This window comes from Candida tropicalis, assembly GCF_000006335.3.
Source record: "Candida tropicalis MYA-3404 genomic scaffold supercont3.2, whole genome shotgun sequence".
Taxonomy (NCBI): Eukaryota; Fungi; Ascomycota; class Pichiomycetes; order Serinales; family Debaryomycetaceae; genus Candida; species Candida tropicalis.
In genome coordinates, this window is record NW_003020049.1 from 533,213 (window position 1) to 551,481 (window position 18,269).

At 33.0% G+C, this 18,269-nt stretch overlaps 9 protein-coding genes across 9 annotated transcripts; 2 read left to right on the forward strand and 7 right to left on the reverse strand. All coding sequences in view use genetic code 12, as the record gives it.

The window, feature by feature from the left end:
- Positions 1–1,085: 1,085 nt before the first annotated feature.
- Positions 1,086–1,754, forward strand: ADE8 (phosphoribosylglycinamide formyltransferase; the record flags this gene model as incomplete). Its single annotated transcript, XM_002546964.1, has 1 exon — positions 1,086–1,754. One exon carries the CDS (start codon positions 1,086–1,088, stop codon positions 1,752–1,754), a length of 669 nt encoding a protein of 222 aa, XP_002547010.1.
- A 211-nt stretch (positions 1,755–1,965) lies between these two features.
- IDH2 (isocitrate dehydrogenase (NAD(+))) lies at positions 1,966–3,075 on the reverse strand (the record flags this gene model as incomplete). Its single annotated transcript, XM_002546965.1, has 1 exon — positions 1,966–3,075. One exon carries the CDS (start codon positions 3,073–3,075, stop codon positions 1,966–1,968), a length of 1,110 nt encoding a protein of 369 aa, XP_002547011.1.
- A 1,140-nt stretch (positions 3,076–4,215) lies between these two features.
- Positions 4,216–5,724, forward strand: SMP3 (glycosylphosphatidylinositol-alpha 1,2 mannosyltransferase; the record flags this gene model as incomplete). The annotated part of the gene is made up of 1 exon (XM_002546966.1): positions 4,216–5,724. The coding sequence occupies one exon, from the start codon at positions 4,216–4,218 to the stop codon at positions 5,722–5,724; it is 1,509 nt and encodes a 502-aa protein (XP_002547012.1).
- An 86-nt stretch (positions 5,725–5,810) lies between these two features.
- Positions 5,811–7,046, reverse strand: PR26 (proteasome regulatory particle base subunit; the record flags this gene model as incomplete). The annotated part of the gene is made up of 1 exon (XM_002546967.1): positions 5,811–7,046. One exon carries the CDS (start codon positions 7,044–7,046, stop codon positions 5,811–5,813), a length of 1,236 nt encoding a protein of 411 aa, XP_002547013.1.
- Positions 7,047–7,302: 256 nt separating this feature from the next.
- On the reverse strand, positions 7,303–8,823 carry SHE9 (She9p; the record flags this gene model as incomplete). Its single annotated transcript, XM_002546968.1, has 1 exon — positions 7,303–8,823. One exon carries the CDS (start codon positions 8,821–8,823, stop codon positions 7,303–7,305), a length of 1,521 nt encoding a protein of 506 aa, XP_002547014.1.
- Positions 8,824–9,160: 337 nt separating this feature from the next.
- PLC2 (Plc2p) lies at positions 9,161–10,048 on the reverse strand (the record flags this gene model as incomplete). Its single annotated transcript, XM_002546969.1, has 1 exon — positions 9,161–10,048. One exon carries the CDS (start codon positions 10,046–10,048, stop codon positions 9,161–9,163), a length of 888 nt encoding a protein of 295 aa, XP_002547015.1.
- A 336-nt stretch (positions 10,049–10,384) lies between these two features.
- Positions 10,385–11,908, reverse strand: HGT20 (Hgt20p; the record flags this gene model as incomplete). The annotated part of the gene is made up of 1 exon (XM_002546970.1): positions 10,385–11,908. The coding sequence occupies one exon, from the start codon at positions 11,906–11,908 to the stop codon at positions 10,385–10,387; it is 1,524 nt and encodes a 507-aa protein (XP_002547016.1).
- A 469-nt stretch (positions 11,909–12,377) lies between these two features.
- CTRG_01323 (leucine-rich repeat domain-containing protein) lies at positions 12,378–14,462 on the reverse strand (the record flags this gene model as incomplete). Its single annotated transcript, XM_002546971.1, has 1 exon — positions 12,378–14,462. The coding sequence occupies one exon, from the start codon at positions 14,460–14,462 to the stop codon at positions 12,378–12,380; it is 2,085 nt and encodes a 694-aa protein (XP_002547017.1).
- Positions 14,463–14,710: 248 nt separating this feature from the next.
- On the reverse strand, positions 14,711–17,524 carry LIG4 (DNA ligase (ATP); the record flags this gene model as incomplete). The annotated part of the gene is made up of 1 exon (XM_002546972.1): positions 14,711–17,524. The coding sequence occupies one exon, from the start codon at positions 17,522–17,524 to the stop codon at positions 14,711–14,713; it is 2,814 nt and encodes a 937-aa protein (XP_002547018.1).
- Positions 17,525–18,269: the final 745 nt, after the last annotated feature.

Here is an 18,269-nt window from a genome sequence, read left to right on the forward strand (position 1 = left end):
AATCAACAAATTTAAAACAGTGTGAGGGAGGAGAGGGAGGAGAGAGGGAAAAATCGAATGAAAAATTTTTTTTTTCATCCCATAGCGAGATGCAATTTCATTAGCCCTTGTAATCCTTCCCCCCTTTTTCTTCCAATCAATCCATTATCCCATCCATATAGCATTTCAATTCACCATTGAATCCAATAATTGGTCTTAATTAATCCTTATGAAACATACCCATCTTGTTATTATTGTTTTAAGGTTTGAATACAAGAAGTAATAAGAAGAAGAAGAATTCAAAAAGGGGAAGAAGAGAGAGAAAATTTTTTCTACAAGAGAAAATTTTTTTTCTGTCCTTTGGTTTTGGTGAGTGACAGAGCTACGCACTGAAATGGCTCGTTGTTGAAAGTCATTCCTTAAGGAGAAATGCACTAACAATTTTTTTTTTTGCTGTCTCTTTTTGTGTACCAGCCATCGCTGTTGATGGTTCTCTTTTCTGTTTTTTTTTTCCTTGTGATCTATTGATGTTTGGGTGTGCCGCCGCATTAAATCATTTACCCTGCACAGAATCACGTGTGTGTTGTCAAATTCTTCAATTTGACAACAGTAAAGAGATGTATTGCATTTAACAAGTCAATTGAAGAATTGATCAAGTTTAGAACAAGAGAGGCTATTTTTATAACGTGGTTTGCTCTCTGTTCATTTAGTAATTTACGCATCATTTGTTAATTACATTGTTGATGTTTCTCCTCATCTGCAACCAACAAATCAAGAACGACCAACCAAAAAAAAAGAAAAAGAATGAATGGATGAATGAATGAAATATCCTGATAATAAAAATATTCAATTGTTCTCTTCAAATTATACAGAAAGAAAAAAATTTTCTTTCAGCTTATGTAATCAAATAGTGGTTATGTTTAGCAGAGTCAAAATTATTTGATAAAGATTGCACACATTAAAGAAAGGAGAGAGGTGAGAGACCAGGAAAAATAAATGAAGACAAAATTGAGAAATGAGAGAGAGAGACAGACAGAGAGAAATTAAATTGCAACTATTGTAAGATCCATTTTTATTATTCAATTGAAATTACATAATATATCACGATGACTTTAAATATTACTGTTTTAATATCTGGTTCAGGTACAAATTTGCAAGCACTTATAGATGCAGAAAAAGCAGGACAATTAAAAGGGAAAATCACCCAAGTCATATCATCCTCGGAGTCAGCTTTTGGTTTGAAAAGAGCTGAAGAAGCAGGAATCCCAACCAAAACTCATATCTTAAAGAATTATTATAAAGGAACTACTAAAGATCAACTTGATGAACGTAAACAACGTAGAGAACAATTTAATCTTGATTTGTCTAAATTATTAATAAATGGTTCTATTGAAGGTACTGATGAATCTTATGTTAAACCTGATTTAATTGTTTGTGCTGGATGGATGTTGATTTTATCTCCAACTGTATTACAACCATTAGAGAAAGCTGGAATTACAATTATTAATTTACACCCAGCATTACCTGGTGCATTTGATGGTACTCATGCCATTGATCGTTGTTGGAAAGCTGGTCAAGATGGAGAAATAACTAAAGGAGGTGTCATGATACATAGAGTCATTGCTGAAGTCGACAGAGGTTCTCCAATTTTGGTTAAAGAACTTGACTTAATCAAAGGTGAATCATTGGATGATTATGAAGATAGAGTACATAAAGTCGAACATGTCGCTATAGTCGAAGGTACTAATATCATTCTTGAAGAATTAAGCAAATAGTTGAAAAATAAATAAATATTTGATGAATCCAGAATATGTACGTTTATTATTTCTTTCTTTATATTTTTTTTTGTAAATAAATGTAATTTTCTTATTTATACGTTAATGAATAAATGAAAAAAATGGAATATGTTTATAAATAATGTTTGTATGAAAAAGTAGAGATGTGCTTATTTTGTTTATTTTATTTTAGCAAAACAACCTCTTGAACTTACAAGTTCTTGATAACTTGTTCAGTAAAGTGTTTAGTAGAAGCAGTACCCTTCAAATCACCAGTTCTGTTTTCTGGACCAGAAGCAATGGTCTTCAAAACGGCGTTTTCAATTCTGTCGGCATCAGCATTCAAAGACATGTGTCTCAACATCATACAAGAAGACAACAACAAAGCAGTTGGGTTGGCCAAACCTTTACCAGCAATATCTGGAGCAGAACCGTGGACGGCTTCGAAAATGGAAACGGTGTTACCCATGTTACCGGATGGGGTCAAACCCAAACCACCAATCAAACCTGAAGACAAATCAGACATGATATCACCATACAAGTTTGGCATAACCATAACAACATCTTTATATTGGGATGGGTCAGCAGTCAATTTTAAGGAAGTGTTATCTAACAATTCGAAATCTAAGGAAACATCTGGGTATTCTTCAGCAATTTCTTTGGCGGTGTTGACAAACAAACCATCGGACAATTTCATGATAGAAGCTTTGTGGACAACAAGAACGTGTGGCTTGTTGATAGATTTAGCATATTCAAAAGCGTATCTAATAACTTTTTGAGAAGCTGGTTTGGTAATCAATTTAATAGATTGAACAACACCTGGAACAATGGTGTGTTCAATACCAGAATATTCACCTTCGGTGTTTTCTCTGATCAAGACAGTGTCGACATTCTTGTATGGGGTTTCGTAACCAGCAATAGATTTACATGGACGAACATTGGCAAACAAGTTGAAAGTTCTTCTCAAAGTCAAGTTCATAGAAGTGTGACCTTTACCAACTGGGGTGGCTAATGGACCCTTCAAGGCAACCAAGTTCTTGTTAACAGAGTCGACAGCTGGTTGAGGCAAGGTAGTCTTACCGTCAATCAACAATGGAGTGACATCAACTGGTTCCCAGTTAATTGGAATATTAGCAGCAGAATAGATATCTTTAACAGCTTGGGAGATTTCTGGACCAATACCATCACCTTCAATTAAAGTAACAGTGTATTTACCATCTGGGCCTTTCTTACCGGTAAATTGACCAGCAATGTAAGATCTGGCAAAGAGTTTTTGGGTAGTTCTGGTAACTGGAACAGATTTGGTGACTTGTCTAAACATTGTGTATGATGATAAAGATTAAATATCTCTTGTAGTCTATAAAGGAACTAAAAGAAAAGAAAAGAAAGAAAAAAAAATGAAAGAAGGTTAATTGATTCGGAGAGGTGTCTCTCATTTTTTTTTTTCCTACTGGACTTTGATGAGAGTGGAAGAAGCAGAAGAAGAGGAGGAGAACGAACAGAAATAAAACAAAAAAAAAAAATTCGTTACACAGAGGAAAAACTAATGTAAGGTGTTTGTGTTACTTAAATGCAACGGAAAAAAAGGAAACTGACCAATCAAATCACCGTATTTTGCTATTCACTCTTAAAAACTCCGTACCTCTCGGAGCCATTAAAGGAAAAATAGAATTGGCACCAAAAATAAACAAAATTTTTATTTTCAAGGTGCAATTTCTGAATTGCAACAAAAGTACACCCTTGTGGAGTAATGCCATTGTTGAATAGAAATCACACTTGATGTATGTTCCTAGTAGGATTGATTATTCTTCTACACTACTTGAGCACACACTTGTTGTTAATAGCAAACTTCTATTTTCAAAAATTACATGTCACATCGGTGTTGGAAAATACTCCGGCAGTAAAAAAAATAAAAAAGAATTTTAGTGATGCATTGTTTCCCATGTTTAAGGAAAAAAAAAAAATTTGGGCATACGATTTTGCGACAACATGAATTCTAAACGAAATAAAATTACAGGGAATTTAACCTTGGATATTGAACTTCCATCATTGATTCATATGTTTCGATCACTACGTTTTATGAGGACATTATCACGAAATATCACTACTCAGTTACAACTCTGATAAATAGATGGAATCTCTCGACGCGCTGTTTGTCTTCATTTTGTATGAAAATTGCAGCAAAACATGATTAAATGAGTTGGACAATATAAATCGTTGTCGGATGGCAATACATTGACATACTGTATTGTACCATAGGGAATAACAGTAACCTCAAGCATGTAGTCCTCTTCCTGTTGTCCTTTTTTTTGCAACTTTATCTCTCACGTGACTTGTTAACCAAACAATTTTATTTTTGACTATATTTTTCTTTTTTTTTCTTCTTCATTTTAACACGCGTATCTCGTTACAGATCATCTCTATCACCATCATTATCATAGGGTCTAGAACCAAAAAAACCATGATTAAACTCAATTTTGATTGGAGAACATTTTATCTTTTCACAATTGTGTTTAGATTTATATTTGCATTATCTGATTCGTATATTCATCCAGATGAACATTTTCAAAGTTTTGAAGTTCTTACGAATCGAATCTTGAATTATTCAACAAATATACCTTGGGAATTTCAAGATAATCCTGCAAGAAGTTTAGGACCATTATATTTATTATATGGACCATTACTTTATTTCATTAAATTCTTTAATATTAATGTTACTCCTTTACAAATTTGGTATTTGGCAAGATTACAATTGACAATTTTAAGTTGGATCATTACTGATACTTGTTTATATTGGATGTTACCTAGTAAACCTGAAAGAATTAAAGCAATTTTTTTAACCCTGACTTCATATGTAACTTTAGTTTATCAAACTCATTTATTTTCAAATAGTGTGGAAACATTATTATTAATAGTTACAATTACACTTATTGATGATTTGAGATATGTTCAAGAATCAAAAGATGAAGAAGTGAAAAATATGGATAAAAGTTCATGTTTATTCTATATTGGAATCCTTATATCAATTGGATTATTTAACAGAGTTACATTTCCAGCTTTTTTGATATTTCCTAGTTGGTTCCTTGTTAGATATGTTATTTCACATATCAAGAGTTTTTTCTTTTTAGTTTTGGGATTTTCTTTAACAACTGTATCATTTGTTGTATTTGACAGTATAATGTATGGAAAGTTAGATGCCATTTCTACTGATCCATTAAATTTTTCCAATTATATAATCACTCCTTTGAATAATTTATTATATAATTCAAGTTATGATAATTTGGCACAACATGGTATTCATCCTTATTATACACATATCTTGATTAATCTTCCACAAATTTTAGGTCCAGGATTGATATTTTTCATATCTAAATATTATTCCAGAACAACTCCATTTTTATCAGTAATAAGTGGATTAATATTCCTTTCCATTATTCCTCATCAAGAACTAAGATTTCTAATCCCAATTGTCCCATTAGCATGTTGTTGTTTTGATTTCACTTTAAAATGGATCAAACCTTGGATGTTGTATCTTTGGTATTTATTCAATATTTCTATGAGTTTATTAATGGGAGTATTCCATCAAGGTGGTGTTGTTCCAGCTTTGGATTATTTAAGACTACAAAATAAAGATTCGGTACAAATTTGGTGGAGAACTTATTCACCTCCAAGTTGGATTTTAGGAAACGACTCAACTGAAACTATTGCAATTGATACCATGATTGATGTTAATAAATCAATTAATATAATAGATTGTATGGGAACTGATTTTGAGAATGTTCAAAAATTGATAAACTCCATTTTGAATGACACCAGCAAGCCAGTTTATCTCATCACACCAATTGCATCTTTTGATTATTTCAATGCTTCTCAATTTAAACCAGTTTGGAATTATACTTTCCATTTGGATATGGATCATATTGATTTTTCAAATTTTAAACCAGGTTTAGGTGTATATGAATTGTTATAGAATACTACAAGAGTATATATACGTTTAAGACTATAATCGTGCATGAAAGAAAAATAATAATATACAAAAGAAAAGTACTTATTACATTATTTATAGAAATCAAATTTATCGTGTTCGGTACCAGTTTTGACTTGTGAAGTGTATGCTTCTTCCAAATCACTTTGCAATATCATATATCTGTTCTTTCTAACTGCTCTTAAACCAGCTTCTTGCATAATGGCAGCAATAACAGCACCAGATAATGGATCATTTCTAATAATCAAAGAGTCCAAATCAACTTCTGGAGCCAATGACATTTTGGATGCAATGGTGGAGAAAATTAATCTTCTTTCTCTTCTGTCTTTCAAAGATGGAAATTCAATCTTTCTATCCAATCTTCCCGGTCTTAATAAAGCAGGATCCAAAGTATCTGCTCTATTAGTTGCCATAATCACCTTAACATTCGAAGTCTGATCAAAACCATCCATTTGATTCAATAATTCCAACAAGATTCTTTGAACTTCACGATCTGCACCAGTTTGGGCATCAAATCTCTTAGTGGCAATAGCATCAATTTCATCAATAAATATAATGGCTGGCGAATTTTCTCTTGCTAATCTGAAAACATCTCTCACCATTCTTGGACCTTCACCCAAGTATTTTTGAACAAATTCTGACCCATTGATTCTGATAAAAGAAGCGGTGGATGAGTTGGCAACAGCTTTAACCAACATGGTCTTACCAGTACCTGGAGGACCATATAATAAAACACCCCTTGGTGGTTCAATACCAATTTGAGAGTACAAATCACCTTGAGTTAATGGCAATTCAACGGCTTCTCTAATTTCTTGTTTTTGCATATCTAGACCACCAATATCAGCATATGTAACATCTGGTTTCTGGTCTTCACCAACAATAGAAATAGATGAATCGGCTTCTGGTGGTAATATATCAACCAATGCATTAGAATGACGATGTAATGCCACTGAAGATGATGGTTTCAATAATTCACGATCTAAAGTTGACAAAATTCTAACAACATAGTTTGATCCGGTAGTTGATGAAACAATACCTGTATTTTCATCGATTGGTTCTAAAAATTGCCCAATAACTAATGGAACAGACTTTATTCTTTTAACTTCTTCTTGTGCCCTTACCAATTCACGTTTTAAATGACGTTGTTCATCTTTGATGTATTCTTCTTGTAGTAACAATAAATCCAATTCTTTTTCTAATTTTTTTAACTTGAGATAAACATCAGCTTCATTGGCACTATTAGTAGTTGTGTTATTTATTTTTGACAATACATTGTTTACGTTGTCTAAAAGAACGGGATCTTCCATGGTAAAGTTGTATTAGTATTCTATGATGGTGATATCAGTAGGTTGTTGCTGAAATGAAAATTTAAGTGGCAACACAATTTTTTTTTTTCTTTCTAACTCTCGTTGTTTTCTCTTCTTCTGGACTTTTGGTGTGGGAAAAAAAGAAAAATTGCGTCCAGGTTAGCAAAAGCCAAATCGTCGTGTACAGGCGAACATGATTCTGTCAAGTGATTAAGTTTTCTAATTCTTTTGCAATAAATACTGGAAAAAAAAAAGTCTATTTAATGAAGTATGTAATTACACTACCTATACTGAATGCAATTACACTTAGTGAAATGGTAAATAACTCAAATTCATACTTATCAAATTCTAGCTTTTGAATATCAGGGGAAACTAACGCATTGTAGTTTGCCCAAAACATCTCCTTTATACCATTCCATGTCTTGCTAAAGAACTTGAAATCAAATGGTTTTAACACTGAATCATGGGGTTGGACTAATGGATCTTTAGACACGTTTAATTCCTTTGTTTCTTCTGGTATTACAACTTGTCCATCAGTAGGTTCTAATTTTTCAATTATTGGTTCCAAAATAGCTTCATTCTCTTGAGAAATACCAACCAAAACTTGTTTCACTTTGTCTTCAAATGCATGAACCAACTTCTTTCTTTTCCAAGGTTCGACAATAAACGTTGCTACTATGAAAAGTAAAACATTTAGACCCATCAATACCCATGTACCCCAAGTAGATGACCTTCTTATTTTATCTGACCATATTTGTTCTTCATGATATCTTGTTAATATCAGTTGAGTTAATTTTAACTGAACACTATCAACTTTACTTTCAGCTTCATCTAACTTTTTTTCTGCATCTTCTTCTAATCTTTCGTTCTCATGATCATTCCTGTATAATTCAGTAAATCGTTCCAAGTCATTCAGAGTCCAGTTGTGTTTTCTAGTTAATAATTCATTGACTTCTCTTTGAGAATGTGATCTTCTTTGGATGGCTTCACCATATGCAATCTTGCATTTTTTAACATTTTCTTTTGCTTGCTTTAAATCATCTTCTTGTTGTTCAATTGATTTTTTCAATTTTTCAATGGCAGAATATCCAGTAACATCATTTAATGCACGTGTAGCAGTAAGAATTGTATCATGAGCTGAATCCAAATATTTGGTTAATCTTTTAGCTAATTCACTTTGTTGTTTAGCCTTCTGAGAAGGTAATCCACCAATTTCTTTTTGGATAGTTTCATTGATTTCTTTGGCCAAATTTGGAATCTCACTGTCATCAACATCTGCTTTACTCGTAGCTATAATTTTATTCTCCATTCTCAATTTATACTCTTCATCGTCAGTTTCCACTGTGGCTTCATGGGTATCTTTATCTACTCCTTTTAATTTCCCTGATTCTGTTGTATATATTTCCAGTTCCAAGTTCTCATTCGCTTTAGCTACTTTTTCATCTCTATGATTCAGGATCTCTTCTTCCTTTTGTTTCTTACTTTCTTCTTCTTCTTCTTTTTCTTGACGTTTTCTTTGAACTTCTCTTTCCTGTTCCAATTTCTTTTTTTCTTCTTCAATCTTCTTTTTCTTAAGGGCTTCTTCTTTCTCTTTCTTTAGTTTTGCTTCGGTTCCGAAATTGGTACTTTCAATGATTTCTCTCAATTTGGGATCATTGATCTGTGAGAAATCAGGAAAATCTGTTTTCTTGGACTGATATCGAGCCAATTGTAAGCTGATACTTGCAATTCTTGGTCTTATTAGAAGACAACTTCTTATTAGTCTCGGTGCAAGCATATAATACAAGTTCTATGGGTTAATGTATCAACTTTTTAATTTCGAATCTGGGGCGGATATTGTATAGTGTGGGTGTTTTTTTCCTCTCTCTCTCTCTCTCTCTCTGTTGCTTGTTGATTTTTTTTTTGCTTTTTGTTGGTTAACGTTGCTAGTGGACCGGAGACATCTTATACCCCGATATCGCTTAGAGTAATGAAAAGTTAAACCTCTTTATTCAACTCTAGAAAACAACATACAAATTTGAGAGATCTTCTAGACGGTTTATACTAAAAAACAGAAACAGAAATACAAATTATTACACGTATAATACAAAAGGGAGAAATTTATATAGGTATATCTAAAAATTAGTATCAACCAAAGCTTTTGGCAATTTCCAATTTTCAGCTTCAGCATAATCTAAAACAATAACACCAACACCTCTTTGGAAGGTACTTTCAATATTACCTTCAATCATAGCTTTGGAAATAGGTTCTGGCCAGCATTGTTTATCAAAGAAATTGGCACCAGAAGTGAAGTTAAGGAACAATTTATCATCATTGTTAGAAGTGTAATCTTGAGCTCTTTTAGCCAAGTTCTTGACATAATCGATTTTCTTAGGCAAATCAGCGGCAGAATTGACTTCACAGAAATCTTGAACGACAAATTGACCACGATCATCATCAGTAGTATTATAAGTCCAGAATGATGCAGAGAAACCAAATTGATTTTTCAAGTTTTCATCTTGAACTCCAAATCTTCTGAACAAAATAGCTTTACCTCTAGCATCACCAACTCTTGGGATATCGGTGTTCAAATACCATTTGTCTTTATTTGGATTGACATATTTATCCCAGATCAATTTACCAAATTCATCATTGGCATTATCCCAATCATCACTACCTTCTTGTTTAATAGAAACAATAACAGTTTCAGAACTGTTGTGTTGTAAAAATTTGTAAACTTCATTCAAAGTATCGGTCAATTTCAATGGGAATGGAATTTTAACAGGGAATTTACCATGAATAACTTGTAAATCTTTAACATCATTACCAAGGAACAATTTACCAACTCTAATATCGAGAAATCTAACACCATGTTCTAATTGTTCGGTGACACTAGCACCTTGACATTGCACAGATGGTAATGCAGTATGGCAAGCTGCAGAATTGTGAGTTCCCGGAATTGACAATTGAGAAATCTTTTTGTTGTCGTCAATTTCACTTAACCAAGTTTTGTAATCAACCATATTGTTCTAATTCTTATGTTTATGTGTATGTAAATAAACTGGTTGTAAAAAAAAAAACATCCAGAAAGAAAAGAAAAAACCAGTCCCCAAAAGAGGACATTTGGTAGTTTATATGTACTTCGGAAAAAAAACCAAAATTCAGCTGATGAAATGAATTTTGTCTCGGGGAATGAGGCTTAGGCTCACCAGAAAACCGTGTGTGTCGTACAGAAACGATTAGAATTCTGGTCTGTCCACAAAACGAGACCAAAATTACAAGATGAAATGAAATTACATGCATAACAGCTGGCTATTAACGTCTAGTTTCACTAAAGTATTTAGAAGCTACGAGTCTATTTATTTGAAATTTTCCCACACGTCGTTTGAGTGATTAAATCCTTTAGTCTCGGGAATATTATAATAAAACCCAATGCCATAAAGTAAACAATTAATCGCAAATACCGAAAATACCAATCCACCCCCTAATAACTTTGTCAATATTGGAAAAAACATAGCTACCGACATGTTTGAACACCAATTCATAACGGTACCAAAAGATTGAGCAATTGTCACTACGTCATGACCTGTGAATTCACTAATCATTAGGAATGGAATAGGACCAAGTCCAATACCAAACCCTATTATAAAGGAGAAAAATGCCGTAACGACAACAGCATCATTTTTAGTTGGAATACCAATAGCCAATGAAAGAGCACTAACTCCACAGATTACCACACTGGACATCAACAATGGTTTTCTACCCCACTTATCAATCAATGGTGCAACACCGACAGACACAAGTACGTTTACAGTAGAAATCAAACAACTTAGGAACAAAACCATATTTCCATCAGGGTTGTTGAATATCCCATTAAGAACTTGGACACCATAGTAGGTTATTGTGTTGACTCCTGACCATTGTTGACCTGTCATGATCAACACAACAGCAATTAATTGATTACGATACTTCAAGTCACTGAGAAATTTCCAGGTAGATATCAGTGGTGGATCAAACGAAGATTGTGATTCGTGAGACAATAACAGACTAGTTTCAGTTTGTTCCTCATCTTGCTGTACTAAATTGTTTGTTAAAAGATGTTTCCAATGTTGAATTTCAAACTCGACTGTAGTGTGGTCTGTTCTTAAACTTTCTAGAATCAAAGTAGCTTGCTGTACATCACTATATTTCATAATCAACCATTTTGGTGATTCGGGAACAGTAAATAATCCCAAGAATTGAATTAACCCTAAACATCCAGCAACAATAAATATAATTCTCCATTGTTGATCATCGGAGTAAAAATACGAAACTACCTGTGCAAGTAAAATTCCCAAGGAAACTGCAAATTGCATCAACGATCCCAATAATCCTCTATGATTATGAGGCGCTAATTCATTAATTAAAATGGGTGACATGATTAATGAACTTCCTGCACCAACACCACTTAACAATCTACCTAAATTGATTTGCCAATTTGTTTGACTAAAACTCATTAACGATGAACCAAGAAAGTAAAATAATGCAGCAACTGTACATAATTGTTTTCTACCATAAATAGAACATACAGAAGTAAATCCCAAGACTATTGATGCTAAAAGTCCTCCAATAGTAAACATTGTAGTAACTAAAGCAACTCCATAGTCTGGCATTTTAATACATTGACGAAAATTTAAATGAGACCAAATAGTATCATCATAACTTGGTAATGGACCAGGTTTTTTAAAATTACATGATAGAATTTCTCCAGGGGCATTTAATTCTGCAAGATGATAACCAAATTGTAGTGCTGATAAACAAATGAAAAAGGTAGACCATGCTAATGTAAATGTTATACTATGACGTTTATCAAGAAAGTTATGTATTGAAGTTGCAGGGTTCATTTTAAAAACTGGGGTAAAAAATTTTATACTATGGTTTATGTCCTCTTGGCAATTTTTGATGATAATGATGAACAAAAATCTCACTTTGATTTTGTTTCTTTTTCTTTTTTTTTTTTGTTGTTCCTTCGTTGTTGTATTTTCTTTTCTCTTACATGAAAATTTATTCTGATTTTGTGGATTCTTTTTATAGTTGTTCCAGAAGTTTTGAAATACGCAAAGTTATGTCGTTATCTTTTGGTTTCGGTCTTGCGCGAAGAGTTTGGTTGCTAACTTGCTGCCAAAGAAGTCGGGATGCCGGTCTTGTAATTGCAGTAACTGAATTATTACTCCTGTAGACAGGTGCAACTTGTATATGACGGTGATGCACGAGATTTACCAATTGTTTTACTGATAGCAACAACTGTCAGATGTGTGATCCAGCATGAAATCTAATTTTATATACTTTTTTTTTTCAAGTTCACTACACGTACTACAAACTGGAATAAATAACATTCTTGCCAAATATCTTTGAATAATTACCACCTAACAGTTTGATATGTTTGGATAGTTCATTGTCGGACAAATCCAACTCTTCAAGATTTACAAGGTCTTTAAAATCCCCAATGAATGAAGAAACTCCACCTCCATGTACATCCAAAGCAACTAATGATAATGGTAATCCTTCAATGTTCAATGTACAAAATTTATCTTCTGCCATGTAAAGATTCTTCAACTTGGTTAAGCTTGGTAAATCCAGTTTACAAATCCATTGATCATGAACTTGATTACGACTCAAATTTAGAGTCTCGATTTGTTTTGGGAAAGTAGGTACGTCATTTGTAGATCCAAAATGATTCATGAACAAATCAAGATATTTCAAACCAGATGGTAAACTCTCAATACTTTTTAGATTATTCATTGAAATATCTAACCATTCTAATGAATCGGGAAAATCGATTGACAATTTATCTATTCTGCAACCTTGTAGTGATAATTTCTTGATGCTTGCTGGAAAAGTAAATCTGGATTCATCTACCACTCCGGATAAGTTACCTCGAATTACTAAACTTTCGAGATTAGGAGCAATAATATGGAATATTTTTATTCTGTGATCAATAATCTCCAATGACTTCAAGCTTGACGGAAGGTTGTATGAAAATTCGTCCCCACCTTTGAATCCTCGTACCACTAAATTGGTTAGTTGTGTGAGGTTTTGTAATGTGTCTAAATCTACATTGGATACTTCAGTTAGTGTTAAATTTGTTAATGTTGATGGAAGTTTAATAGGAGTTTTATTATCACCAAATTCACTCAAATATCCATCGATAACAAGTCTTTGTAAGCTTTCTGGAAAGTTCAGTTTCTCCTTCAACTCTTCTGGACTGTCTAATGTAGGTAAATTTTCAAGTTTCTCAGGAGCCTCATAAGAAGGAGGTGAAAAATAACTGGGTGGTTCTTCATTATGAGGAGAAGCGTTATAGGACGGTGGGTCTCCATATGAAGGTGGTGAATATACAATACCTTCAGCTGAAGTATGTAGTTCTTGTAACGTCTCAGGTAAATCATTCACTATGTATTCCATTCGTTTTGAATCCTCTGCTTTTACTACTCTCAAAAAAGCTAATTCTGGACACATAATCTTTAGTGGTGTATTCATTGAATGATAAGTAATGTAGCTTAGCCAATTCAAACTTTTGGGAAGTTCCCACAGACAATAGGAATTGTTCGTGCCGCTGGGTAAAATCGTAGATATTGTTAACTTTTTGAGTTGCGTTAGATGGGAAATATCCAAATTGAAAAAACTTGAATTAAGATGTTCTTCTGCAAATTCAACATCTAATTCACGCAATCCTTTTGGAAAATCAAGTTCTATCAATGAATCATTATTTATACGCTCTTCAATGTAATCATCCTTATGGAACTCTAAACTAACTTTTAATCTAGTCAATTGCCTTGGAAGTTGGTAAAGCTGTGTAGGGGAAAACTCGGTGTCAATTGTAAGTGAAGTCAACTTAGAAAACCATGATAATTTATCAAAATCATTATTGATGTTAAATTTAGCAGCACGTAAAGATGTTAGATATCTCCCTATCCTTTCACCAGTAATCTTATTTAAAACATTCAAGTCAAAATCCACAAGGGAAGTAATTAATATAGGATTAGCATTATAGTCCTCGCAGAATTTTGAACTAAACTGAGGATCATTCCAAGTTTCAGAAAATTGTATTTCCACATCTTTGGCGTCATCAAACAACGTAGAATGATTATTAATCTCTTCAAAGACATCAATACTTTCTTCAAATACCCATTGTTTAGGTCTCGCCATAGGATACTTCACTTGTAATTTTATTATATCATTCACACAATCAACGACTGGGATCTTATCTGTTCCTTTAAGTTCAGGGGTGCTCTGAACTCTAGATCTAGCTCCGATATTCACTTTGGTGTATAATGCATTGGACGCTTGATCACTCACAGTTGGGATATCAATAAGTTCAATTAGTATATCATTTGGTACGTATCGGAAGATTTGATATAATATACTCGAAGGAAGATCAATTATTCTAGTCATCATTGATACCTATTATAAAGCAAATTGGTGCTGCAAATGGATAGAAAGTGTTTTGTTCAACAATGTTGGGAAAAAAGAAAAAAAAAAACTATATGGCAAAACAAGGGAGGTCTGATTATTATTTGTTTTTCCGATATCATCAATGCGACATTGAATTTTGTGGTCGGATATTACAAAATGTCCATGTTGTGCAGTAAACTGAAAAGCTTTCAATCATTGGTGTCTAGCTATACTAGTTTATTCTATATAATCTATACATACTTGTAATCTTCTGGATCAACGACACAATTCAATTCAATTGACTTGGTAACGAATGACTCAGTAACGAAATATGGAATACGTGAGGTTTTACCACTTTCATCAATGGTCAAAGCTTCAGCAATTTGCTTTGCCATTATATCAATCTCTTTAAGAGCATTTTCTCTTGGTGTTGATTGGGGAATAACAATATAATAGCATTTTATATAGTTATCAATCACCTCTCCATTAAATCTTTCAATTCTATCCTTTAATGATTCTGCAGCTACTGAATTTCCCAATATGTGAAATGAAAGATCTTCGAATAAATATACCAATGGTTTAGAATCCCCCCAATCATAACTATTACGAAGTCTCTTGAGTTCTTCATTTGATAAATTAGGAACCACTATGTTTAATGGTTGGTGGATGATGTATGAATCCCCATATCGATCTGCCATATGTTGAAATTTCTCCCAATTTCCAGTTGCATAAATAAAATACGGCTCCAATTGAAGAATCTTCCTCCGTGCAATACATTCCATGATCCAGCATGGTTTGATCAAGTCAAGACCTCTGAGTAAATACTTGTTACACACTGGTAAATCCTTTTCAGTAATGACTATGATTTGCATATTAGTTCTAACATCAATTGAATTGACAACCTTGCCTCCATATTTCTTAACCATGATTTTCAACTCATCAATACTAGTTGAATCTCCGTTAGCTTCCTTCTTATCACTCATTATTAAAAATTCAAACCCTTCAAATAAATCAAACTCGACTTTTGTTTTCTTCAAAGAAGGACCTTCGTTGAACGAGTCTGATAATCCACGTTTCTTTCCCAATGCATTTTGTGCATGAGATAAATCATTCAGGTAGTTAGCTTTCATTTCCAAGTAGTTCTCCAATGTAATACATTCGTCAATTGGTTTATCGTCTCTTATTTTACGACAATGATTGCAGTGTAATGTAGTTCCCACGGCATATGTTTTCTCTTTACGGGCATCAATTGAACGGGCACGGATCTCTAACACCAATGAATCCTTAGGATGGATCCAATAAGTCGGCAATTTGGTGCCAAATTTAATCAACAGTTCTGGAGGCATTTCATCATCTGTTTTGATCCATTTCCCATGAGTTATTCTTTCAATTTTATCAAATTCATCAATTTCAATTCCATTGGCACAAACACAAAAACTATAATATACACCATCAACTGAACTTTTTAATCCACACATATATGAGTTTTTAATAGCAGGAATTTTACCAATAACAACAAGATCTAAATTCTCTCCAAATTTTTCCAAATATTCTGGTTTGACTTTAATCCAGTCAGGGTTTCGAAATCCATCAATGGCATATTTCAGTTGTACGTTTTTCAAAACCAACCCTTCACTTCTGCTACTGACAACTTCTCTGATAGCTCGCTCTATATCTTGTGGTGAAGAACCTAATCTTGCATCGTGAACTTCAAATCTATGAGGGACTGGACGAATTATTCTATTCAAGATGTTCTTACGGAAAAACAATGGATAATTTGTTAAATCTTTCCCATTTAGATAAAGTATATCAAATACAAGGTAATAAGGATATGACGTCTGTTGTTGATATTGATCAATAGTAGTGAATTGTCTAACACTTTCTTGTATTGCCAGACTTTTAAGTGTTCCAAATGGAAGAATGGCATTTCGTTCATAATCATAAGCCACCATTTCCCCATCTAATATCACTGATTTGACATTTCCAGCAAATGCATGTCGTAAATATTTAGTCAACGAACCAAGTTGAAAACTCTCACCGTACAAGAATGAATAATCTTTTAATTTTCTTGAGAAAAATTTGAATGAATCACCATCTTTATGAAGTAACATTCGATCACCATCCATTTTCTCTTCAATGTAGAACTTATCTTGTAAATCCATCTCTTTAAATTTCGCTTCATATGGAGGATCCATTTCATGTTTGTTTTGCAATTTCTTAACTAAATTATTATAACTAGAAGTTAGTTTTTCAGCTAATTGAGGTTTGAACTTGAATAATGGATGAATATTCAATTGACTGGAATCTAATCTTTCTTCAGGATTAGTTGAGAATTGAAATGCTTTTTGTAAGTCATTACAAATAGTGAATACTCTATACCCATCCGGATGCCAATCATTAAAGAAAACCCTCTCCATATTCAGTAGTATTGTTTTCTTTAACACGATATGAATCAACCATCTGACTTCTGATATACCCAATTCATCTAAAACAGGTTTCAATATCTCCATCTGATCCTGTGACATTTTTGCCATTGTTAATTGATCCAATATGGAGTTGATTTGCTGTACAGTAAACTCCTTAGGTTTTTCTACATAAGGTCTTCTCTTACCAATAATCCTCGATGCTTGTAATGGCAAATCACGGATTTTCTTTTCATCAACCACGAATCTTTTTGATCTTTGATATTGTTGATTCCAATTGTGGAGTAATTTATAATCATCTGAATCTTTAGGAATCTTGTACATTCTGATCAAAAGCCTAGCTAATGCAATTTCTTTAATGAAATACAATCTTCCTACTTTCTCAGGAAATATTAATTTCACTGAAGGATATATATCTTGCCCAATATGAGTTCTGAAAACATCAATGAATTTTTTGATAATAAATGATTTCTTCTCAGTGATTGTTCTAAATTCATTAAGATTCTCGCGTCGTACAGCATCCAATTTATCGAACAATTCATTAGTTAATAGAGTGAAAGTAGGTTCGATGTTGTTTGGAGGAGGCGGTTTGATATCATCTAGAAAGTACTTCATCTCTCCATCATATGGATAGTACGCCATAATATACCTGGTGTTATAATTTTTTTTGCACGTGTTAATAAGCACAAATGTGTTTCTAAGTGTTAAGTAGTGTAGTGTTTCAATTTTATTTTTATTTTTTTTTTTCCTATTTATTATTTCGTAAGTGAGATCTGGTGCAAAAGAGATTTTAGATTGTTCTATTTTTTTGCATTCCTTAGATTATTTTCTTAATTACAGATACCATGATATTTTGAATGACTTAATATTCCGTAACTAATATAGAATTATATCTCCACCATTTATTGGAACCATTGTAGTGGGGGGTCGGAGAAGATGGAGGAGATGACCAAAATAGAAAAGCACCTCCTTAATGGTTTTGAGGGTGAAAAAAAAAAAAACATTTCTTGTAAGATTACAGTTTTTTTTTTCTTATACAAACTTTTCCCGTACAAGTAAAAGGCTTTCGTCTCATCATAACGATGATGTCATGTTTAATAACTAGGCATATTCACAAATAGGCAAGGGTGGGGATTTGATAAGAGTTCCGGAGCAAAAGAAAAAGAAAGAAACATGGAGCAAATGAACAAATGAACTAATGAACAAATGAACAAAGCCTTATTGCCTTGCATATTTAACGAAAAAGAAACATCAACACTTGTGTTCGATTCAAAAGACAGATCATTGATAAAAAAAAAATCGTAAGTTTAAGATAAGTGTTGTTTTGTTTTTAATAACTAAGTATTTAGAGCCTACATATGGCATTATTCATAGAGTGGTCTTTTAC